The sequence below is a fragment of the Pleurodeles waltl genome, chromosome 3_1 (assembly GCF_031143425.1).
Source record: "Pleurodeles waltl isolate 20211129_DDA chromosome 3_1, aPleWal1.hap1.20221129, whole genome shotgun sequence".
Classification (NCBI taxonomy): Eukaryota; Metazoa; Chordata; class Amphibia; order Caudata; family Salamandridae; genus Pleurodeles; species Pleurodeles waltl.
Window position 1 is genome coordinate 993,485,148 of NC_090440.1, and position 25,622 is coordinate 993,510,769.

The following is a 25,622-nucleotide window of genomic DNA, read 5'->3' on the forward strand; positions in this document are numbered from 1 at the left end:
TTGGTGTAGTAAGTGTCTCAGATCGTAGGGGTGTCCACATTGCAGCTCTCTTGTGTAAAGTCCACTGTAGCTCTGCTTGTAAACCAATGCACTCTTGTGGCGATGAAGGGTCAGGGGTGCAGGCACATCTAACAGATGAGCAAACGCCATTTAAAGTAGAAATGAAACAACTTCATAACATTCAACTGAGAACATATCACTGTCCTTGTGTGCTGACATTCTAGGGGCTGGAAGATGGGATATCAAGGGGGGTCTCGTGTGCGGGAATCTTTGTGTCTGGGTGGGAGAGGCTCAGGGGAGAGCTCCAGCTGAATGGGGGGGCGACACTGGTGAACCACTGTCAGGGTATTAACTCCCCAGAGTGCCGGGGACAGCTCACCTCGACCAGTCTTGCTAACGGGTCTCCCAGGATTGGCGCTCACTCATTGTTGTGGGGGTTTGTCTCCTTGCCATCTGTGCGCTCCGCTTCCCCACTGACGTGTCACTTCTCCTGTAGAGTCACCTTCCAGTCCATGGGATTCCCAATCATCCACCACCTCTGTCCACAGAGGAGCAATGGACCTGCTGCCTGACTCCTCAAATCTCTTCCAGTCGTAGCGCCCTTTACTCCGCCGGAGCCCTTTGTGTGACGTCATTTACCCACGTCTCCAGTCCAGGGCCCGTGGGGTACTTCCACGTCATGGCTATTCTACGTTTGGCCAGAGCCAGCCTGCAAATCTATTCCCCACTTTCTTGGGGGCTGGCCTATGGAAGAGGCCCAGAAGGCAAACTTCAGGGGACTTATCCAGGGATCTATGTAGTGCCTGATTCATTCACATTGTAACCTCGTCCCAGAACCCAAGAAGCACAGGGCATCCCCAGGTCATGTGACCGAAATGGGCTTCTGGGGCTGTATAGCAAGAGCATCCCCTGGGGTCTCCCCCATAAATAGTTCTGATCCTATAGGGGGTGAGGTAGGTCCGATGTGTGTAGTTAAATTGTATGTATTTGAGTCTGGTATTACGTGATACCTTCTGTGGGTAAGCAAGCCCTCTCCCCCATCAGATCTCAGCCCACATCGGTCGTCCAGGCACAGAGAGGTTTTCAGCCAGTCCATTTAGTGCCCTGTAAAACCACGTAACTAAGGGAGTGCCCTCACCCAGCCTCAAGAGGTGTCAAAGGACCGCATTCGTGGCTGGTTCTGCTTCAGCATTACCCCATAACTCCCGTAAGGTGCAGGTCAGTGCTTCATGAGTAAGGAATTGTCCCAAGGAAGCCCAGCCTGTTCTACTAAGTCGCCAAAAGAGACTAACGCACCGATCTGGAAGCAATCCCCCAGGGTCTCAATTCCCTCATCCGTCCTCGGACCCAGTTTTCGCACCGTGAAAAAACGTAAGGGGATCGCCATGGGGGAGACTCACTATTGGAAGTTCAGGGGCATAGGATATCTTGGTGGCAGTACGTCTCAATCCACGCCGCCAACAAACAAAAGCTGTAGTCCGCATGACACCTGGGCAAGGAGTGTGTAGGGACAGACACAGTAGTTTTACCAGTAACATCTCTTGGAGCAGTTCAGAGCCCAGTGGGCCCAGCTCTGGGAGGCCCGCTCCACCAAGCCACTTTGCGAGCTACTGAAGCTGGGCCGCCAGGAATTATAGATCAAAATCTGGCACCCCCAGCCCTCCTTTTGTGGGAAAGCGACAGAGGGTGGCCAGAGCAACTCTCTGGCATCCCCCATCTCAAATCAGCTCCTGGAACAGGACGTCCAGCCTCCGGAACCAGGCTAGCAGGACTTGCACCAGTAGGTTTGTAAAAAAATAAATAAATAAAGCAGTCTGGGGAGCATTACCATTTCAGCAAGCAAAATGTGCGCCATGATAGGTAACTTGAGGGTGCGCCAGGAAGAAACACAGGACCCCAAGGATCTACAGGCCATCCCCAGATTTCCTTCCCGAAGGCCCCCCTCCCCCAAGTCATGAAAGATTTGGATGCCCAAGTATTTAAAAGTCAGTGGGGGCCATGTACCGTCTAGCAGGCATGAGGTGTAACGACAGGGGCTCTCAGTCACTGGGAACACACAGCTCTTCTTCTGTTTTACTCCAAAGACCAAAGGACTGGTTAAAGTCCTCAAGGAGCTGTAGTGACCTGGGAATGTCCCTCTCATAGTCTCAGAGGTAGATAATGAGATCGTCTGCATATAGTAATATGGCATGGGTCTCCCCGTCTATCCCAGTGCCGCAGTCCTGACCCATTCAGTTGAATCTCACCGCCAGTGGCTCAATAGCCATGACAAATAAGAGGTGAGAGGGGGCACCCTTGTCTGATGCCCCTGTGTATTTCGTAGGCCTCTAATATTATGTGCTCCATTTTAACCCTTGCCATTGGGAGGCTGTACAGTAGTCTGACCCATCTTGCCAGTTAAGGCCCAGCCCGGGTCGGAGCATGGTAGCTTCTAAGAAGTCCCAATGCACTGTATCAAAGGCCTACTCCAGGTCCACTGACATGATGTCCGCCCTGGGAACTACCATGTGGTCTTGTGCGTAGATTATTGAGTAGAGGTGGTGAAGGTTGTGGGAGGTGTTACAAGTGGGTATTAATCCATTCTAATCACCAAAGATCAGGGCCTGCAAACGGGAGAGCAGTCTGGAGGCTAAAACTTAGCTTAATATTTTGAAATTGGAGTTCAGCATGGCAAGGGGCTGAAAATCTGAAACTGTCACATCTCGCAATGGGGTCTTGGGCAGTGGGACCACTAGGGCCTCCCTAGTCCTTGTCAGGAGGACACCCACCTCATATGCTTTGGTGTACAACTCTACAAGTTTTGGTGCCACTGTTCCAGCAAATAGCTTAAAGATCTCCTGAGGGAGTCCATCTGTGCCCCTCGTCTTGCCAGTCGCCAAGGCCTATACCCTGATATCCCTAAGGATACCCTGATCTCTACCTCCAGAGCATCAAGCGGCTCCTGCTCTTTCTTAGGAAAGGTCTTTAGAGGTAAGCACTCTAGGAAGGTGTGCAATGTCAGCAGGAAGTCAGTCTGCGGCAGGCCATACAAGGAGACATAGTAGTTCTTGAATGTATCATTAACGTGCACAGGGGAATGGAGAGCCCCCTTCCAGGATCAGCAGGCGTGTAACTGAGGTACCACTAGACTGTGGCCGAACCAGCTAGACCAACAGTCTACCGGATTCCCCCTCTTCATGAGTGCAGTTTACATAATTTGTATAGTCGTGGCACCTGAAATGGTCCAGGGCCACGTTGTACACCTTTCTCTCTCGTTTCCAGTAGCAGCAGGAGATCTCCCGGACTCCTGCCTTACTTGTTGTCCCGTGTATGCAGTTCGGTCTCCAACATCTCAGAGATTGCGTTCTAGGTCCCCTTGGACCCACTTTTTGCACCAGGCAGTGCCCCCTCACTACTACTTTAAATGTCTCCCATTCATTACCCTGGTTTGACATCCTCCCCAGGTTGAAGCTGAAGAATTCCGCTATCCAATCTCTTAAGGTGGCATCTTGTAGTGACGTGGGGTATAGATGCCAGGTCGGTATGGGGGGGCGTGCGTCTGTCGGCTGCAAAGTCAGGAGTGGGCTATGATCTGATAGTGTGCGGCCTAAATACTCTGTGTGCATGTGAGCCACCGAGTGTCTTAGTACAAACTAATCTGTCAGTCCTTGTATGGACTTGATCTATGGTAGAGTAAAAAGAGTAGACCCTATCTATGGGATGTTGTGTATGCCAGGGGCCCTCCATATCCCAGTGTGCAACCCAGGTTGATAATCCAATTGCTACCCTTTGGGCAGTAAGCCCTGGGATCGGTGGAGTAGCTCGGTCCATAGTAGTGTCCAAGACACCATTGAAGTCCCCACCAATAAAGTATGCCCCCCATCAGTTTCGCCATCCTTTTGGTGCGTGTACACTACCCAGCACCAGTGGTCTGCCGCAGGGGTGCCTCCCCACTATCACATAGTGACCCTCCTCATCTACATCCACAGGTGTGAATTTAAAGGGCACCCCGGCCCACACCTAGAGCACAGCCCCCCTTGCAAAGGCTGAGTAGGTGGTTGCGTGGAGTTGTCCTCGCCAGCGCCTGCAGAGGCGATCGGCTGTAAGGTGTGTCTCTTAAAGGAGGGCTATGTGTGTGCCACACCTTTTTAAATATGTCAGGATTTTGTGGCTCAGTCCCCGAACATTGTAGATGTTGGGTGTATTAGTTATGTAGTCTGTAGTATTGCGGCCAAACTTAAAGCAATGCGCACCCTTTCCTCCTCCCCCACACACACATCCTTGTGCAAGCTTCAGCTCCCCCAAGACAGCACAGGATAATAAAAATAAGTAAACATTCCAACTCCCCAACTATAGAGTAGACCAGCAACGGCTGGCCACCAAAATCATGTGGTCCAACATTAGAGCAACACATAGCATTACCACCAGTGGCCACTGGGCGGCGATAAGGGGGGTAGGCAAGCAAAATTCTACAGGTCTAGCGCCTCACCGTGCAGCAGCACGTTCATCAGTGTTCGCACCCACATTCCAGTTCAGGTGTATCCCACCGGGGAGGCAGTGTCCATAAAACAAGGTCCTCAGCCATCTGATGAGTTACAAGCAGAAGCACTTCCCTATCACGGGGAGCAGGTGCCGAATCTGAGACAACAGAGTGGTGTTCCGAGCTGCTGTCATTCTTCCTGTCAGTGGCCTCTCTATCGGTGAGAGTTGCCGTGGCCTGCAGTGCCACCTCGTTGCCCATATCTGACTGATCAGGTAGGTTTTGTTAGTATGTTCACCCGTGGACGACCTCGGGCATTTGCTGCGGTGCAGTGGATCCTCTCTCGTTTCAAAGTGGGGGGGGGGGGGGGGGGGGGGGGGGGAACTGTCTGTCCAGGACCTGAAAGTCTCCAGCCAGGCCCACACCTCACCTGAGTCTTGGCAGAAGTGTGAGCTGCCGTCTACCATTATTTTCAATCTGGCAGGGAACATAAGAGTATTGGATTCCTTCCTCATATATTGTCTGTTTTACCTCCAGATAGGAGGCCCATTTGGTTTGAACTGCAGCCATGAAATCGGGGAACAATGTGACTTGGCCATTCCCCACCCAGAACAGGCCCATCTCCCATGCCCGCTACAGCAGAAAGTCATGGTCATTGTAATGTAACAGATTAGCCACCACAGCCCTGGGCAGGCGTCCGGGGGCTGGCGACCAGGCAGGCACACAGTGCACCTTTTCTAATGCAAAGAAAGGCATGAGTAGCATTGGTGCCATTACAGACGGCATCCAGGGCTCCAGATAGACCACCAAGTCAGACCCCTCTATCCCTCAGGGAGACCCATGATGCTTACATTATTGCGTCTGCAGCGCCCCTGAGCGTCTTCTGCCCTACTTTCCAGTTGTTGCACTCTCTCTGTAATGAGGGTGATTTGGGCCTTCACAGCCTGGTGGGAAGGGTGGAGGTCGTCTGGGGAGGTTTCATTGTGTCTTACTCTGCCGACTAACTTCTGGTGGTCTGCCCTCAGTAGGCTTAATTCGGTTGAGACCTTCCCTATTTCCTGCTGAAGAGTAACATTTGAACCCTCAGTAACTCCTAGTATCTTGTTTAGAGTTGATTGCATGTCCTAGGGACAGACATCAGATGGCTCTTAAACATCTGATCTGATCAGTGGGAGGTCCGGAGGGGACAAGCATGCCTCTGGCAGTTTATTTCTTGGTTTGCCCATATTACTCTCCAGGGTCGATTCTCCTGGTAGGAGCGTTCTTTCCCTCTGACGCGCAGAAGGCACCACCGGTGAGGGCTTGCACAGGAGAAGGACCAGACACTGTCTCCAATTCTCTCCTGAGGCCCGCAAGGGGCTCTCCACAAGGGTGCAAGTAGTGCCTGGAGGGTTCACCTCTGGCTGTTCCGCGTAACTTTTCACAGTGCTCCATCAACGTTGATTCGCTCTGTCTCCTTGTGTCCATTTCACAAGTGCTGTCCCTGCACTTGGTACGCCGCTGATAGCCTCCGTGTAGGCTGGTGCACACTCTTCACCTGCACTAATCGACATATGGCTAAGGATTCAGGGGGCAGCCACTTGCCACCTATGTTGGCTACCTCAACAACCAGTGAATTTAAAGGCTGGACACCCCACATAACAGCTATTTCCTTATCCTGCTCAACACATGGGGGTGCCCCCCCCCCCCCCCTCGGCTAAGGCCTACTACCAAATACCTTGCACGTGGTTTGGTGTTGGGGGCCAGCCTCTTGCCACCCACGTTAGCTCCCCTTGCTCAGTCCACCTGGTTACTGGTTAATAGTTTGTTGTTGGTTGTATGGGTCTGGGGTAGTTCAGGTGATCAGTAACCCTTGGGGGGGTAGCGCAGGCCACAAGCTGTGCAGGGGGGTATCAGGCCTCGTGACTCTGACCTGCTTCATAGCTGCTCATACATCATTTGGGTTGGGCGCGCTTCTCAGTGCAAGCAGGCTGGCAGGCTTTGGTCGGGGCTGTAGGCAATTTTCGCTGGTGCTGCAGGGAATTCTTTGGAGGGTGCTTCCTCTGGTGCTCACCACTGCTCAGGGCTCAAGGCCACTCTGCGGCCTCTCAGGACCGCAGGACCGGCATATGAGGTCCAATCTGAACTCAGTCCTCAGCAGGGCAGATGGGGGGACGCCTGGGGCTTAAGGCCATTCCGCGGCATCTCAGGAACGCCGTCCAATCTGACCTCAGTAGGTCAGATAGTGGAGACCGGAGAGAGTGCCCCTGTCTAATTCAGGCCCTGCAGCCCCTGTCACACTTCCCCCTCGCAGGCCCCTCACCTGGCCGGTCTGCTGCTGGTTTCCTGTTGGTGCAGCTCCCCAAAATTGTTGCAGTTAGTCGGGTTGCTGTGTGACTTTGCAGGCCCAAGAGCACAGGGGATTGTGTGGTTGTCTGCTAATTGCAGCCTGCAGTTCTACGCAGCATCAGGGCCCAGATGCCATCTTCGCTCTCAAGCCTGCAGTGTCACAGTGACTCTTCGAGCGCTTCAGATCTCCGGGAGTCTCCCAAGCAGGGCAGGGTCAACACAAGCTCCCCCCTCGCTTTCCGTTGCACTCTTGGGGGCGAATTGCACTGTGTGTGCAACATTGAAACGGGATCCTTATCGGGCTGATGCAGAGCCACAGATTCAGGTGACCGCCATCTTGGCCTGTAAGCCACGCCCCCTGTGTCTGTTTACACTTAGCACAGGATGCAAATAGTGGGGGATTTACAGTCTGTTTCCTAACTATAAACACACAATAATGAGGTGTTCTGACAGTACCCATGTGGTTGCTTATTCTTGGTAAAGGATACTAATACTGTGGCATCTCAGGGATGTGGAATTTTATAAAGTATCTTCTTGTCCATGGGACAGGTTGCTTCATAAGGCTACTTGCCCTGTAAAAAAAAATCCACTTGTCCCTTTTGTGTCTTGTCGTGCAGCGACAAATTATGGCAGCAATCTCATTGTATAAGAGCTCTGGTAATAGATGCTTTGATCATGCCAGGGCTCATACTATAGTAGGGCTTAAATACTAGCAATTTCCTTATTTTGGCACCTTTCATCAGATTTACATCATGAGGCTTGGGGATAGAGATAAGCAATAGTTCTAGGGTTGAAATTCTACTTTGAATCTGTGTAAACCTACTGCTTTGCATGTTTTTGGGGATTACACTAGTTCTCTAACTTTTTCCCCTACAGAGAAAAGTTGGAAAGTTGCTCCTGACAAGGGCAGAAGTAAAAATGTCTCCAGGATTGGGAAAAAGTGGTTGGGAAGAAAGTGACCTTGTTGGAGGGAAAGTGACATTGTAAACACTCAACACATTTTCACATGAGCAAATCGTGCTAAAATTTAGTTCATAAATATTTTCTGTGAGTAGGATATCCTGACCTACTTCTGTAAATTAGTGTGAATTCATGAAAGCCATAAATCTTTACTAATGCAAGGACAAATACTAAGTGTGCATTTTGTGTTTCTCCTTAAGAGTTGGGCCCCTAATTGGTTATCCAAGACCTTTTGTGTGTATTAAAATGATCTCTCACTCTCTATCAGTTGGCTTCCCTGTGTGTGACCGTATTCTACTCTTTCACAAGGAGCATATTGGCACACAAAGTAGTTTTGTTCAGTTGCATGAGCCACAGTGGCAATGTGTGCTTTTTGAGACCAAAATATTTTTGCTTTTTGCCAGTGTTTGTTATGATGGTGAGGGTCCAGCAGCTCCCACAACAAGAAAGTGTTATAAAAACCATGTTAAAACAAGGCACGTATTTAGAAAACCAAAGCGCTGAACATCAGTGTCAGACCTATTAGTTTTGCCAATGCTTGTTTATCTTCATGTTTCCAGTACTGTTGTTGAAATTGGTTACACTGATTTTTCCGTAATGAATTTTATTGGAAATGCTAGCATGCATCAACACATTCTGCTGAAGGATGCTTTAAAGAAACAGTACCTACATTTCACAGTAGTTTAACAAAACGTTTTTTACCTAATTTCATTTTTTGTGAACATTTTATTCTGAAAGCAAGGTATCACCAATCTTTATTTCAGGCTTGTGCAACTTTTACGCATCAAGCCAGAGAGCATACTAGGAGCATTATACGTAGCACCATATTGTTAAACTTTGCAAATCTGTATACACATTTGTATACTGGAACCACTGTCAGCAGTGCAGTCAGAGCATACATTTCTTTTGAGTACTCACCCTACTTCTAACGACTTTACATTATTGAACCATAAATACAAGTTTGAACAGCATTAACATATGGACACAAATGTTACCTTAACTGCAGACAATGCCCTTCCCTGATCCATAATGTGGTACTGCAAACTGGCAGTAAAAGGATTTGTGTTGCAGGAGGTTCGGCCTACTTGTCCCAAGAACAAAATAAACATGAAAACTTGTTGCCCTTGACCACGAACAATATGTCCTGGCCATAGAGCTGTAGGAATTCCACAACCCTGCATCTGTAGTCTCCTTACACTAACCATGTGACACACTTAGTGAGACGTCTTCCTGTGTATCCGCCCAGTCTTCGCTGTTTTGTGGATGCGTGCTTAAATTATACAGGACACAGTGACTGTTTACAGCCCACTTGTTCACAAATGATGCATATACTGGCACGTTTACAGACTCTGTGTGTCTACCTACAGCACACTCATGATACAAACAGTGAGGGGTTTACCACCTGTTTGTCTACTTACAATAAGTCCATGCTACATATATCAGGATGTTTACCACTTGTGTGTCTGTGCATCTCAAGTCCATTTTACAAATAGCAAAGTGTGTGCCTGGCTCCCCCAAGTCTATGCTACAAATAGCAGGGTGTCTACCACCTGTATGTCTGCCTATCTTATGTGCATGCTACAAATAGTGGGATGCTAATAGTCTGTGTGGAAACTGTCCTACTTCATTGGTGTTTACCACCTTTGTGTCTGCCTAGCCAAAGTCTATTCTACAAATACCAGGGTGTTTACCACCTCTGAGTTTGACTATTCTAAGTCTACAGTAAAAATACTAGAGTGTGTACTGCCTGTGTGTCTGCCTGCCCTAAGTCCATGCTAAAAAGAGCAGAATGTTTACCACCTGTGTGTCTGGCTACGCGAAGTTCATTCTGCAAATAGCTAGATGCGATTAGCCTGTGTGTCTGCCTCCCCTAAGTCCATGTTACAGATAGCGTGTGTCTGCTTAAATTAAGTGCATGATACAAACTTTTAGATGCTTACAGCTTTTGTGTCTTTCTATAGGAAGCACATGATTCAGATTGTAAGCTGTTTACAGTCTTCCTTTATCCCAGGCAACACCAAGTACCAAAGTGAGGTCTGTGTGTCTGCTTACACCAAGCAGATGATACAACAAGCATTTTCAATGCAACGGATCTCGCATTTCTTCGAGCGATTGCGCTATGTAAAATGCAGCGCAATCGCGCTATGTGTAAAATAAACAGATAAAGTAGTCCGGACTCCAGGCTGAAAACATCGAGCCTCTTATGTTTTTGGTACTTTACCGGTGCTGTGTAGGTGGGCTAAACACCAGAAAAAAGGCATGATGTATGCATGCCTTTCACAAATGAAAGCAAGCGGATTTTAAAAGGCAAGCCCACGAACCAATATAAGTGACTGACGTGGCATGGGCGTGGTTTAAAGCCCAAAGAGAGATTACAGAATGGACGGAGCACTTTTTGCTCGCCCATAAAAATGGGTTTATTGTCCTTTTGTGCATCTTACTCTACGCTCGATATAGACTATTTTCTTTACAGGCTGGTGCAGCTTACACAAAGCTCTTGATACAATGGTGATGTGTTTACCGGCTGTGTTTTGTTGCACCAAGTACATGTAACAGACGGAAAGATGCTTACTGCATTCCTGTATGACTGCTTACACTAACCGTATGAGCAGATATTTACGTGTTTACAGTAAGCACATGACACAAGTGAGCTTTCAGATCCACGCATGTGTGGACAGCGGGAATGATGTATGTCAGGCCCGATGTTGCCATGAGAGGGGATCTTTGTCTGCATGCCTCATCCCCTTTTGGGAGTGGGCTAGCGAGAGGGGGCAGACTGCTTGGACTAGGCGGACAGTATTTAGCAGAGGGGTAGATCTGGTCTGCCTGGGCCCCCAGGTGCTCTCTGCCTCTTTTGAGCTTTGCTCTGTCCCTTGCAAAGTCTGTTTTCCTGCCCAACCCCTTTATGTGCTGATCTAAATGTTGTTCTGTGTCTCATATGTACACTTGATGCCCTCATCGACGTGACAGGACTGCGAGCTGCAGTTTCTAATGGACTGAAGTGCTTACTTGTCACACTGGATTCATCTGTCGTCTGAGCTTGAATGTTCTTGTTCTTTTACTCCGGCACTGTCGTGGCGGAAGTCTGTGGGGGAAATTAGCATGTTTTGGGCTGTTTCTGGTTGTTTTCTGGGCTAAGCTTGTGTTTTGGGTGTAGCTGGCTCGGGCATAGGTGCCAAGCACAGTGTCTTGCTGAGATCCACTCCTGGTGTGCCTGCTGCGGATTGCCTTCACCCTGATCAAGCTTTGTCCAACCTGCATCTTTTCTCTCTTTCAAGGGGGTCTCTGTCTGAGAAACGGCTCCTGTTCGGCAGAGGTGAGTCTGATGGCCCTTCGCCTGCTCTGCTTATCGGTAACAAATCACCAATGGGTGTCCCTGGGCGTTTAGATCAGTCCTCATCGCCAGTGCCCAGTCCTCTGTAAATGTGACCCCATGATGCATACACATACACGTTGTATAATATCAGTAGCCTGGAATGTACTGCATGTAGCCATGAAGCTGCCTCAAAGCGCTGGAAGGGAAGAGGTGCTGGTAATAGGCAGGAGTCTGATAAATTACCGAGAAGTCCTAAACGGCTCATACCACACCACCTATCAGAGCAGTAGTGCTTAACTGGTTGCCAAATGTATGGTAGGTTATGTCATGAGAAGTTGTGCTGTCGCCATTTGTATACCTACTAGTCAAGAGTGCAGTACAACATGGGTGAGAGCGAGGATTCCTGACCACTCTTTGCGTTGCCTGGCATAAAACCGACCCTGGCCTGGCCCAGACGGCCTTTCAGAGCCGGAAGTCCTCTTCTCCTCCAACAGGTTACCCTTTATTGAGCCCAAGCAAGTTCCCAGCCATGACCCTGTAACAGTAAGTCTGTTTCCTCCAAACAGATTGTGACGAGAGCCTGGACGTAGCGGTCTTCCGCTCCTCCTCCGCCTGGCGGGATGTGGATGCTGGTGGGCAGCCGCTGGTGTGGACGGCAGAGCGGGCAAGCTTTGATGCTGTTGGAGCCCCCCACTCCTGGGCAGCGGATGGTGGCTCCAGTGGGGAGTGGCTGGAAATTGACCTGGGAGGGCGGAGGAACATCACAGGTAAGTTGGACCTTCCAACTCATCCCATTGATTCACATAAATAGGTCCCACTCCCGTAGCTTAACCACCCCCCCTGCCCACCATGACGCCATTGCGTGCTCCACACCCTCCATTTATACCCTATACACACCCGTTAAGCCCCCAAGAGTGAAACACATTTGTTTCCGATACCCACCACAAGCACAACAAAACAAGCCAGTCGGGTCTTCCCAGAGCAAATGCCTAGAACTATAGTCAGGGCCACTGGAATTATGCGATTTTGCGACATTTGCCACATATTCAGTCATCTGAATCATCTTCAGATTTTAACAAAAACATTATTTTTAGATCAAACAAATTAAAAGTTACTAAAAAAGTGGCTTAATTTGTTGCTGCAAGGTGGAAAACCCTTTGCAAAGGTTGACTGGTCACCTTCCTGTTGCTTTTTGCTGTACTTGGGCGTTCAGTTGGTACCAATGAGGTGAAACCTTTGCCCAGACAGTGTTATCCATTGTAAAAAGTACAAAATACTAAAGTAATACTGCCATAAAATGTTCTACATTATGCCACATAATTTGCTTTTTCTTTGTGCGTAATTTATTCAGCTACCACATATTTTGGTCGTACATGCATAATCCCAGTGGCCCTGACTATAGTCAAGAAAGTGCATTGGAATGAGTGGAATGGGACCGACGCCGCGTGCCGCCCCACCATGAAAGACTTGAAAAGTCACAGATTTCTGATTCTTCACCTGGTTCAGGTGTTACTTAAAAGCACAGATTGTAAAACAGACATGGAACTTATTTTAAAACAGCCCCAAAGTGCACTGAACAAATGAGTCTGATTCTCTCTGCCTATGACAATTTAGCGGGCTTCTTGATTAGGGTGTTTTTTAAGGGAACCGAGCAATTACTTTACATCAGAGTGGTCCAAATATTTTGGCTGAAAATTGAGATTTTCTTAGCTTTAGTGAAGGAAAGTCTTGATTTTATTAAAACACGGAGGCGAGTATTATGCTTATCTTCTCTTGCTTTAATTCAAATAGCAGCCAAGAAACTACAAATCCCAGCAGACCCCGCTGGGAAACTACAATAACGAATATGTCATACAATATGTCATAGAGTATGTAACCAATCAGATGCACAGAGGGGTATAAACATATTGGCTGATAGCAACAAGTCCTCTTTTCTTGTAGAGCAGTTAAGATAGTCTGAATAAAGGTATTATCAACAACAAAATAATACATGCCAATATGAATGAAAATAGAGCCTCCAAACGATAGACAACATGAATAGTCTTTTGATCCAAATTGGGAATGAAGAGGTCTTGGAATAGAGTCGTTTCATGAGTCGGAGAAGATGCCGCTTGCGGAGTATCCTGGTATGATGAAGGCAGGATCTTAAGTTGACTGGTTGGTAGTGGAAGTTGTACCTAATGAGAATAAAGGGAGGGTTAATAATGGACCCAAAGCGGTGGGATAATACTCGCCTCCGTGTTTTAATAAAATCAAGACTTTCCTTCACTAAAGCTAAGAAAATCTCCATTTTATTACAAGCACGGAGGCTCCTATTATGCTTAGTTCAAAGCGTAGAAATTATTGAATTAGCTACATGGGATACAGGCTTGCAATAAAAGGTTCTAAAAGTTGAGACATTTGACCAATCAGCGGACTTGAGGATGTCCCCTAAGCTCAAACCTGTCCAAAAAGCTTTGGAAGCCATAGCTCCTCTGGTAGAATGGGCACCGAAAATGGAGGTGTTAATGCCAGCCAATTCCATCATCCATTTCACCCATCGTGCTAAAGTAGTGGAAGTTACAGGTTTATGAGGGGGTCTGAAAGAGACGAGGAGTTGAGCTTCAGAGGACTTCCTCAAATCCTTGGTTCTAAAAATGTATTCCTTCAAGCAATTTCCTACACATAAGTTAACATGCTCAGGAAAGTAAGGATAAAAAACAGACATTAAATTAGTTTTTGTTCGTTTTTGTACCTGAAAGAAAACACCTTGAGGGGTATACTGAACTGAGGTCACATCTAGAGCTCTAACATCAGAAATACGTTTTAGAGACACCAGACAAAGAAGCATGGTTAATTTAGCAGAAAGCAACTTTAGAGATAAAAGGGAATTAGGCGGTTGAGATAAGAAAAATCGTAGCATTACATTAACATCCCACATGAAATTGTACTTCGGTAAAGGAGGTTTGGTAAAACGGATTCCTTTCAATAAACGACAAATCAGAGGATGTTCACCGACAGGTTTATTGTTTACTCTGTCATGTTCCGCTGAAATAGCCGACCTGTACATGTTGACCGTTCTGTAGGCCTTTCCTTGGGCTGCCAAGGAAGCTAAAAAATTTACAACTAGGACTACATCTGCTGAAAAGGGATTGGCACCCCTGAGCAGACACCAATTATGCCAGACAGACCATGCTGACTTGTAAGCTTTGGTTGTGCCAGGAGCCCAGGCCTGTCGTATGAAGCTTGCAGCTTCCTGCGAAATTCCTGGGGTTCTCCAGGCAGACCCGAAACCATCCAAGAAACTAGCTGAAGGGATTGACTGATTATTAGGTCGTGGGGATGACCTTGAGGATTCAATAATAGAGATGGGAAACTTGGAAGAAGAACGGGGAGATCTATAAGTAGCTCGAGGGCTAACGGGAACCAAGGCTGACCTTGCCAGAGGGGGGTAATCAAGAGGATTCTGGTGGATTGACGGCGAACCTGCGCCAAAACCCTGGAAATCATTATGAAAGGAGGAAAAGCATAGTTGATTTGATTGGACCAGTCCTGTTGGAAAGCATTGGTGGCCAAAGCCTGGGGGTCTGGACGCCAGCTGTAGTACCGAGGGATCTGGCTGTTTAAACGAGAAGCAAAAAGATCGACCGAGAAGGGACCGAATTTGGAAGAAAGGGCGTTGAATACTGAGGGGTGAAGACGCCAATCGCTCGAATCTTGGAGATATCTGGAACACCAATCTGCGATTGTGTTCATCTCTCCTGGAAGATACTCTGCTCGAAGCGAAATCTGATTTTGGAGACAGAATTCCCATAGGCTCTTTGCTAGCTCGGCCAGGGGTTTTGACCGAGTACCTCCAAGATGATTTATGTAACGAACCGCAGAAAGGTTGTCCATCCGGAGGAGAATAGAACAGCTTACCCTGTCTTTGGCGAAGGTTTGGATCGCAAAGGAACCTGCAAGAATCTCTAAACAATTTATGTGCAGATATGACTCCTCTCTTGACCATAAACCTCCAGTCGAGAACTGAGCGCATCTTGCGCCCCAACCAGTCCGACTTGCATCGGATTCTAAAACAAGATCTGGTGCTGTAGAGAATATTGCCCGGCCATTCCAAGCATCTAGATGATCGAGCCACCATTGAAGTTCGATCCGGGATTCGTGATCCAGCAAGATTAGGTCTTCGTAAGTAAAGCCCTCTCTTAGATGTCGGATTTTTAGACGCTGGAGTGCTCGATAATGAAGGGGACCTGGAAATATAGCTTGAATGGATGATGCTAACAGACCAATTATCCGGGCGAGACCTTTGATCGTAAGTTGTGATTTGCTGAGAACTAAGTGTATTTCTTTCTTGATATGGGAAATTTTTTGGGCCGGAAGATGAAGAGTAGCCTTGATAGAGTCTACGAGAAACCCCAAGAATTCCATGTGATGAGATGGAATGAGGTTGGATTTGTCGTTGTTTATCAGAAAACCTAACTCTTGAAGAAGAGATACTAACATGTCCACATGTTGTATGAGAGTGGATCTGTCCTGGTGAAGGATTAGGAAGTCGTCTAAGTATACGATAATTCTGACTCCCTGAGCTCGTAGATGAGTTATGACTGGTTTTAACACCTTGGTAAAGCACCAAGGAGCCGAGGAGAGGCCAAATGGAAGACATGTAAATCGATAAAATTGGCCGTTCCACTGAAATTGTAGAAACTTCCTGAAGGAGTAATGAATGGGAATGGAAAGGTATGCATCCTGTAGGTCTAAGCGGACCATCCAATCGTTTGTTAACAACGAATCTCGGAGATGGAGAATAGATTCCATCTTGAAATGGTGATAAACGACAAAATTGTTGAACAATTTGAGGTTTATCACAGGACGAAATTTCTTGTTCTTCTTTTGTACGAGAAACAAAGTGCTTGTAAAGCCTGAAGGGTGAGGAGCGCATGGCTCTATCGCATGCTTGAGGAGTAAAGAATGAACCTCGCGAGAAAGAAGAGTGTTTTGCTGTTCGGAAAACTTTAAGGGTTTTGGATGATGATGTTGGAAAGGAATCGAGTAGAGTTCTATGTGATAACCTGAAATTGTCTGCAGGACCCAAGGATCTGCGGTTAGAGACCGCCAATTTGTCACAAACAAAGCCGTCCGGCCTCCCACCAACAATGAGCCACAAGGAGAAACGCTTACCTGCGTTTTGGGAGCCTCTGGACCTGAAGCCACGTCTGAAGGAGCGATACCTTTGTGGATAGAACTGTGGCTTGTACTCCTGAGGGTATGAAGAGGAGCCTCTGGTCTGATTGACCGCACCCCTCTGGGTGTAACGGCCGGCAAAGCGGCTCCTGCCTTTGCCGGCTCTTCCAAAAACACGGGAGTGAAAGATTTTGTTCATGGAAGACTGCGCCTTGTCCATTGAAGCAAAAGTTTGAACATATTTGCTGAGTTCCTTGAGGAAAGAGTCTCCAAACAGCAAACCGTTGGCTTCTGGACCCGTCTCCTTGGTTGCGAGAGAATTGAGTTTAGGGTCGATTTTAAGGAGTAGACTCTTCCGCCTTTCTTGTGCCATAGAGGCGTTAGCATTTCCAAGAAGACATATCGCCCTTTGGGCCCAATTAGAGAGTACAACCGGATCCACTTTCTTGCCCTCCATTCTAGCCTCTTCTGCTAGATCCAAAATTCTAGTGAGTGGACCGGAGATATCCAGCAGCCTGTCCTGACAGTTGGTCCAGGCTCTGTCCACACCTTTTTTGGGATCTTTCCCAAATTTTGTGAAAAACATTATGATATTAGGATCAATGGCCGGAGTATTAGTGATGTTGTTCGGTAGTGAAGGCCTGGGGCACTCAGATTTGAGTCTGTTACGTACCAATTTCTCTAGAGGTTGACGTAAGTTCTTAAGTACGTATTCCGATACATGATCACAGGGAGTCCATTCAGTGGAATTTGGGTGACGGATAAGGGATGGGTCAAACATCGGTTGGCCCGCGAAGTCCACTAAGGTATTCTTTAATTTTGTTTGAGAAGACTCTCCCAGTTGACTCAGAGAAGTTTTACGCCTCTTCTCCGTAGGCCCTGGCCAGATCATTATGTCTGGATCCTCCTTATCCGAATCTTTATCCGAATCTGAATCACCCATGTCATCATCAGTGTCTCCCAGATTAGTGATCTGTATAGGAAAGGAAGTGCTAGGGGTGGAAGCCTGGTTAGAAACTTTTTTAGCCGGAAAGTCGGAGTCATCCTGAGCCTTGTCTGCCTTTCTTTTTTTGGATTTAGAAGGCGAGGCTGAAGAGATTAACTTTCTAATAGAGGCCTCAAATGTTTTAGAAACCCCCGAGATTGAAGCAGAAACCGCTTTCTGGACCGAATCTTTAATAAAAGAGTCCAAATCTTCCTTGAATTGCTGAGCGTCATCCTCTTCTGAGTAATTTTCCATATTCAGAGGAAAAAATTGTAAATATGGTATTCCGAATAAATAACTAAAATTTCCCTTACAACAGGTTAAATAGATAAATGAAAGAACCAACCGTGAAATAAAGTGCTTGTATTGAGAAAAAACGGTGTTTGACAAGCCCAGTAGAGTGCACTATGACGATGTCGTAGAGGTTTAAAAAAAAAAAAAAAAAAAACCTTTCCAAACGTAAAGGCGCGACCGCAGCCAAAGAAAAGGACGAAGAAACTTGAGCCAAAGGAGCGCTGCCGAACGCGTGTACGCTGAAGCAATGCCGCGGAGAACAGCCGGCAAGCCTCAGCTGAAGAAAAAACAGCTGATCTGACGCGCGTTCAGCTGTCAGAAGCTCCGTCCGCTCGCTTGAGAGGAATGCGGCGGATAGAGCGTGCGCGCGCGCGCCCCAGGCGTTCAAGTTAGAACGTTGGGGCGCGAAGCGAAGGGAAAGGAATTTCCCAAATATTCAGGAGAAAACGGAATGATACGGAATATAAGAAGACAAAACAACATACATTAAGTGGAAACCTCGAACAAACTATGCCCAGGTTAAATATATACACGCAAAACGAACATTAATAAATGAGCAGAAGATAGTACTTATCTTGACTGCTAGCAGCAAGAAAAGAGGACTTGTTGCTATCAGCCAATATGTTTATACCCCTCTGTGCATCTGATTGGTTACATACTCTATGACATATTGTATGACATATTCGTTATTGTAGTTTCCCAGCGGGGTCTGCTGGGATTTGTAGTTTCTTGGCTGCTATTTGAATTAAAGCAAGAGAAGATAAGCATAATAGGAGCCTCCCTGCTTGTAATAAAATCAACAGGTTTTACAAGTATCGCAATACTTCAGGGTCTCGCGCAGTGCAAAGGAGCAATATTTCCCTTCAGCAGTAAAAGAAGTATGCGCCCATGGTTCCTCGGACTGCTTGTGCTGAGAATCCCTCAACTGGTCCAGCTGTGCAAGGGATCCCTTCCCTGGCGTCGACCCGGGTTTGTTCCCTGTGGCTGATCATGTTTCTGTTCCGCGGCTGCTCCTGATTCTGCTCCTGATTCTGCTCCATCGACTCGAGCTCCCTCGTCTGCCGCATTTGTTGAACATTCTTTCTCTTACGTCACTTCCTCCTGACACAGGATCTCGCGTGTCCTCCTGGCTCAGATAGTCAGGCCCTGCTCTTGTCTCTGTACCTCGAATCACATATTTCGGCTTCCCCATTTGTTCCACGCATTACATCTTTGTTTTCGCGTTACACATTATCACTACGTCGTCTGCTCAACATGTTGGTTGCTCGTTTCTGCGACTGTTCGTGCGTCTTATTTCACTCCTCTGTCTACAGCACTTCACAGATGTGCACTTCTGAGTCACACGCCAGCGAGACGCTTCACTGATGCGCTTTACAGATGTGTTTACATGTCGTAGATGCCTGCTCCTCTGAATTAAGTTCATTTCTCAGATGTGTCCTGTTTTAATTCATGTGCCTCGTTCGCTAAGTTCCTATGATTTTTGTGCCACAGATGTGCTCTTGACTAATTCATACACACCCTGCTCTGATGCATGAATGCGCAGCCACGTGTCACATGTATGCTCCTTTGATTCTCATATCTAAGATGTTTGTTCTTCTGACTAGTGTGCTCCGCTGGATCACGTGATAAATGTGTGCTTGTCTGATTCACATGTCGCAGAGATGCGGCCCTTTGACTCCCACATCATAGATAGGTATATGAATATCTAGGGCTACAGAAGTTTTCTCCTCTGATAGCTTTCACTTGTTTCACGTGCCACACACGTGTATACCTCTCATCTGTTACAGATGTGTGCTCCTCTGATTTGTGTCACAGTTGTGTGTTCCTGTGACTGACGTGTTGCCGCTGTGTGCTCTTCTGATTCAAGTGTCAAACATATGTACTCCATTGATTGACATAAGATAAGTGTGCTCCGCTGAATCGTGTCTCAAATATGTTCTTGTCTGATTCACATGTTACAGATGTGTTCTCTTCTGATTGATGTGTCACGGATATGAGTTCTTCTGTGGGCTGTCACTTGTGTCGTGTCTCACACGTGTGTTCCTTTGAACTGTTGCAGATGTGTGCTGCTCTGTTTTGTCACACCACGTGTGTTCCTCTGATGTGTTACAGATGAGTGTTTTTTATGATTTATATGTTACAGATGTTTGCATTTTGTAAAGATGTGAAAAAACAAAAAAATAATCCGTTGAATACTTGAATTAATCTCAGCCACTCTTAATTACTCTGGGCCTCATTCTAGTCACCATTTTTTTTTACCATTATGCCTCTCCACGTTGGGAGCCACCATATGCAAATCAGCTTTGGTCCTGTGTCAATAGAAACAATCCATCACAAACTGCAGAGCCACGCCCCCTTCTGAGCAGGAACGTACCCAGATGGGTCTCAAGCTTGTTTTGATTGAAGAATAACGTGCAACTTAAGGACTATGGCACACTGAGCTACGAGACCCACATTTGAGTATAGCTGTAGTACTTAGGTCTAAACCCTTATTTATCTGTGCTCCTCTGCTTCACTTGTGAAATACGTGTGCTTCCCTAATTCAGAGGTCACAGGCTTGTGCTCCAGTGATTCATTAGTCACTGTCACGTGGGCCCCTCTGACAATGTTTTACACGTATGCTCCCCTTGTGGGGGTTGCACCTCCATCTCGAAGAGACGCGTTGCTAATTGATGGCTTGGATTCAGATTCAGCAGCAATTCCCCCGGGCAGCTAAGTTCAGATGACCAGGCGCCAGCACTGCATTCTGTAGTGACGTCACAGTTCCTTCCTAGAACTGTCCCTTAAAACAGTGAGGCTACTGCCCGGGGACACATGCGGCCCTCCTGATCTTTACAGGCGGCTCCCTCCTCAAAAGCAGCACTGGGCTGCTGTTTACTCACTCAGTACTGACATCCAGGAAATGTTAAGTAAACAGACAAGTATTTATTTAAAGGTTAATTGAAGTCAAAGAAAGGATGTGACTGGGGTGTCCTGCACCACTCAACTTTAGTAACATTTTTATTTTTAAGGGCATCTTGCAGCAAAAGAGCAAAAATATAATAAAGTTAATTCAAAAAGTGTATTTCATTAACATGCAGACCCCTTTCACCTTAGTACATCGGATTATATCAGTGCATTGAAAAGTATTTTTTTAAGTGATAGTCCAATTAAAAACATTCATTTCCCCCACCCTGACAACAATGGTGAATTAAGAGGCAAGTCTTCCTAAATGTGATATTGAAAAAAAGGAGGGAAAGTTAAATAAAAAACGTTTCCTAGGGTCACACAGTTTGGGAAATTGGGAAAGCTGTGATTACCCCCTTCCCCTCCACCCACCCTCCCTAACCTCTCCCCCTTCAAAACCCCCACCCACCATCCTGGCTGGCATCAATGCTGTCCTCGGTCACATCACTGACCAAACTTTTTGGCCCCTGGGAAAATGTTTGCGAGTACCAGTGCCTTAAAGCTACACCACTGAGCTGCTCGGATTCGAGCTGTGTTACCACTTCTCTGATTCAGCTGTCACAAAGTGTGCTGTTCCCCTCATTCTGGGTCACAGTTAAGTCCGCCTCTCATTCGATTCACACGCCACAGATGTGTAGTTCTTTAATGCGTCACACATGTGTACACCACTGATTTATGTCTTACAGAAGTGTGCTCCTCTCACGTATCACAGACGAGCGCTGCTGTTTCATGTGTGACAGATGTGTGATACTCTAATGGGACAGGTGTGTGCTCCTCTGATCTATGTTTCACGTGTGCGGTCCTCTGAGACCATAGAGGTGTTTTCCTCTGATTCGTGTGTCATAAATATAGGATCCCTTGACGTGCCACAGATGTTTGTTCCTCTGATTTATGTTTCACATTTGTGTATTTATCTCATTTATGTGGCACAGATGTGTATTTAAGTGTCTGGTCACTGTTAAGTGCTGGTTTTTTTCGCGCGTCAGTGGTGTGTGGTTGATATTACAGATATGCGCACCTCTCACTTGCGTGTCACGGATATGTGCTATCTGATTTGTTGCCCACGTGCGCATCAGTTATTTATGTGTCACAGGTGTGTGGCCTTCTGATGTCACAAGTGCGCTCCGATGACTCATGTGCCGCGTGTGCCCCTCTGAATAACGCGCTGCAGACGCCTGTTCTTCTGCTTCACGTGCCCCTTTCATTAATATGTCAGGTGTGTGCGTCTCTGGTGCCTGTGAGAAGAAACAGTGGTGACCCATATAACTTTAAGGAACTTGAGTGCGCAGTAAGACGACGAATCAGTGGGTGGTTCCAAGGTGATATTAAAATGTGTGTTCGGGATCTATTTGTTTTAGAGTCGAGTGTGAACCTCTACCATCATTTTAACAATAATGCCGGTGTGATTAGTGGGGCCAACTCAAAGTACTTGAAGTTTCTTCTAGCTGCGTGTACATATTTATCACAAACATCTGCCAATCAGTGCTGTAGTGCAGACCGTGCAGTGTGCACGGCTAAGCGAATAAGCGGCTGCTCACAGAGACTGCAAATCACTAAAACATTCTCCCTCATGTGCCATGTGTATGTGCTTCTCTGATTGGCATTTCAGTTGTGTGTTTGTCTGATCCATGTGTCGCAGATGTGTACTCCTCTAATTCACATGTCACAGACGTGGGCTTCCCTAACTCACATATCACAAATGTCCACTCTTCTGATTCAGTTGTCACGTGTGCACTTCATATGTCAGAGATATGTGCTCCTCTGATTCATGTGCCAACGATTCATACTCGTCTGATTCCCGTGTTACAGATACCTGCTCTTCCGATTGTTTTTGTCTGGCATATGTGTGTGTGCTCCTTTGATTCTTGTGTCGCATAAATGTACGCCTTTGATTCACATGTCGCAGATTGATTCATGTGTCACAGAAGCATGCTCGTCTTGATCCATGCGTCACATGTGTGTGCTGCTTTGGTTCACGTGACGGATGCGAGCCCATTTAATTCACTTGTGTTCCTCGTATATTTGTCATGGATGTGTGTTCCTCTAATTCACGTCGTGGGTCTGATCTGTGCTGTTCTGATTCACTCTTCTGATCATTCCTCGCGAGGCACACCCTGGCTCCCGTGGCGGTGTCGCACATGACAGAGCTCGACTCTGTTAATAGTTTCACTCCCCTCAGGCTCGCGGGTCACGCGTTCCTGCTGCTTCGCACGAGGTGTAGTCTGGCCGGTGCTTTAAATGGACGGGTACTGTCCAGTGCTGAGTACCTGCACTTCTTTAAATTGAAAGGAAGAGTACCTGCACTTCTCAGCACCGCTGCAGTACATTTAATGGGAGAGTACCTGCACTCCCAAGGAGCAAACATGTACTCTAGTGCCTGCACTTCTGCATTTCCAGTTAAAGCACTGGTCTGGCTACTTTGTCATTTGACATATGACGTATTCTGTCTCTCGTGTGACATGCAATGGCTGCTCGGTTTGTTTCATGCGTGGTACACTCCTGCATGTTGCGTCTGGTTGACAGGTGTGTTTCTTTTTAACACGAGGCTTCAAGGTCAGATATTCACATCCCCGCTGGGCAGACACGACCTGTCTTCCTTCCAATGTCGATAACATGAGTTCTGCCAGATGGGGCGACAATAACACCCGCCACCGTTCCTTCGGTTGCCCTGTTACGCTTACACGACAGAATCTGAAAATATTCCAGCCGGAGGGAGCTGCCTGCCCCATGGCCACCCGCACTGTGTGCACGCGGAGTTCCGCAGACACCTCCCGCACCAACCCCTGGCACTGGGCAGCTCGGAGCAGGGTCCTCAGCGGCCTGTGGTGATCACATGCCATACCACGCGCCGTGGGGAGGGGAATCCCCGCCCCGCCAGGGCACAGCATGGCGCTCGTTCGTCTGATTTCAAACCGAGTCTTGCAGATAGTGGCCAAGTCACTACTGAGATGCGTCACCAGAGTTGTGTGTCTGCGGGTGCAAAAGTAGGGTACGTTAGCAGAGCTGTCTGCACCTCGTTTGGAGAGCCGGCCCTTGCTCGGAAACCCTCCTGGGTGAAATAAAATTGGCGTCCTTGCTGCTGAATAAAACAAGCATCGGCAAAGCCAATTGGTCTCACCTATGAGAGCTGTTGGCTTTGGCAATGTTTATTTGGCAGGCTGTACAACAGCGCAAATGCTTTGCAGTGTAACTAAAACTAATTGTAAAAAGCAGTATGACGCAGTCAGGGCTAATGTTTTTTTAGCTGGTTGTGACCTAGTTCCTTTTTTATTGTCTTTTTCGGCCATTGCACAGCAAACACACTGGCAATGATTTGTAGTCATGCTGTACAGCAAAGTCGGCGATACCCATGCTGTACAGCATGACCAAAAGCAATGGCAGAGCCAAAAGTCTCATAGGCGAGACCTATTGCCTTTGCCAACACTTGGCACCGCTATGATTCTGAGGAAATCATTTACTCTCCCCATGCACGAGCAGGGAAAAAAAATACATTTATCAAAAAATCCTATCACATAAAGCAATTTTGCCCATGTCTTAGTGAAACTGCAGCAGAAAATGTATTGTGTTACAATAATCATCCATTTCAAAGGAGAAAATGGCTTCTTTGAAATGCGTGTGGCGTAGTGAAACATAGCTACAAATGGCAAGAGGTTCCACAAGGACGACAGGGAGGAAGAAGAAAAAATACAATTTGGACTTAAGTCGAAGAACGATCAGCGGAAGGACAGAAGTCATACTTGGTCCATGCAGCAGACAGAAGAGGACGTGAATCCAGCACATGCTGGCCAATTAGAAGGCAGCAAATAAGAGTGACAGTGAAGCCAAGAATTGTTAAGCAATGGGTGCAAGCCTCCTGTTGTGCACAATATCTCTTGCAAGCAAGAGCGCATGCGCTGTTCCAGGTGCGACCAAATGAGACAGCAGGGGGTATCCTTTTGTGTTCAAAGGCCAGTCTCTGGCGTGTTACATTAGACCAGTGACCGGCCTCAGGCTGTGGGGGAGTAGAGAATGTGTTTGGTGTGGGGTGGTGTTAAAGGTAAATAGCAATGGGCCTGCTCCAAACCCCCTGGTAAGCTAACAAAATGTCTTGCAAGCGGCAGCACATGCGTTGTTTAAGGTGAGACCTAAAAACGGTATAAGTGTCATGTTTGATAATGACTAAAAGCACCTTAAACTGCATAACTGGACTCAAGTGAGAGAGGCCCTGCTGCTTGCATGATCTTAATACAGAAAAGTCTGTGCGTCCCACTGACAGTTGCCACCCTGGGCGCAGCTCACCCACACCTAAAGCCGGCCCTGCTCGCATGCCTGTGATAGAGCGGTCCGTAGTAATAATTTACCTGTGTTAGGACGCTCTTTAGGCCGATGAATCTTTTGACTTAGTGGGAACTCTCTGTACTCTTAATCGATCAATTTCATCAAAATCAATAATCAATAACGAACATAAGCAACACCTTGAACAACATAACACTTGACAATTAATCCAGAATACATTTCGGCGAACCCTGACCTCTCAGCCAGGAATAACCACACCAGTTTATTGCAAAGTTAGTGAATTTATTTCCCTATATTAACAAAGCTAGCACAATATAAATGTGTCTTAACACCAAATGATAAACATATATGAACATTAATAGCTGTCCATAACGTCGAAACAAGTGCAATCTATGAAGCATTTGAATCACAAGGCATTCGATAATAGCAATGCAAATCACTCATACGATAATCTGTAATGAACTAATAGCATACATTTAGTCAGCATAACAAGATCTCAAATTGCATCGTGCGACAAAAGGAATCCTCATCTAACCTCAAATTAGCATCGGCATGTGGGACTTCATGCAAAAACAATTTTGCAACATTAATTTAGAAAACTCCTAACTAGGGCTCTTATCAAAATCAGCAGTTGGTTACCTAAAAGAAACACAATGCAATTTTACAATTTCCTTTCATATTTACCAATTACGATCAGCATACAAGGAAGTCTTCGTCTCACAGGTACCGTTCTTCGGTCATCATGGGTACCGTTTCGATCAGCATGGGATGGGACAAAGGGGCAGGGGTGGACGGGGCAATTGCCTCACGGCGGCAAGGTAAAACTACTACTTCATGCAAAGGGACAAATCAAAGTTAAAGTCTCTAGGGCAAGAATCATTAAAGTCTCTTTCTCTCGA

The 25,622-nt window shown here is 46.9% G+C and overlaps 1 protein-coding gene across 1 annotated transcript in view; it reads left to right on the top strand.

Annotated features, from left to right (window-relative positions):
• The window catches only part of LOC138284889 (discoidin, CUB and LCCL domain-containing protein 1-like), a 180,831-nt gene that overhangs the window by 91,316 nt on the left and 63,893 nt on the right, over positions 1 to 25,622 (top strand). The window contains exons 7-8 of the mRNA XM_069224136.1: positions 11,026 to 11,063; positions 11,630 to 11,830. Of these exons, the coding sequence (XP_069080237.1) occupies positions 11,026 to 11,063; positions 11,630 to 11,830 (239 nt within the window). The remainder of the gene's footprint in view (positions 1 to 11,025; positions 11,064 to 11,629; positions 11,831 to 25,622) is intronic.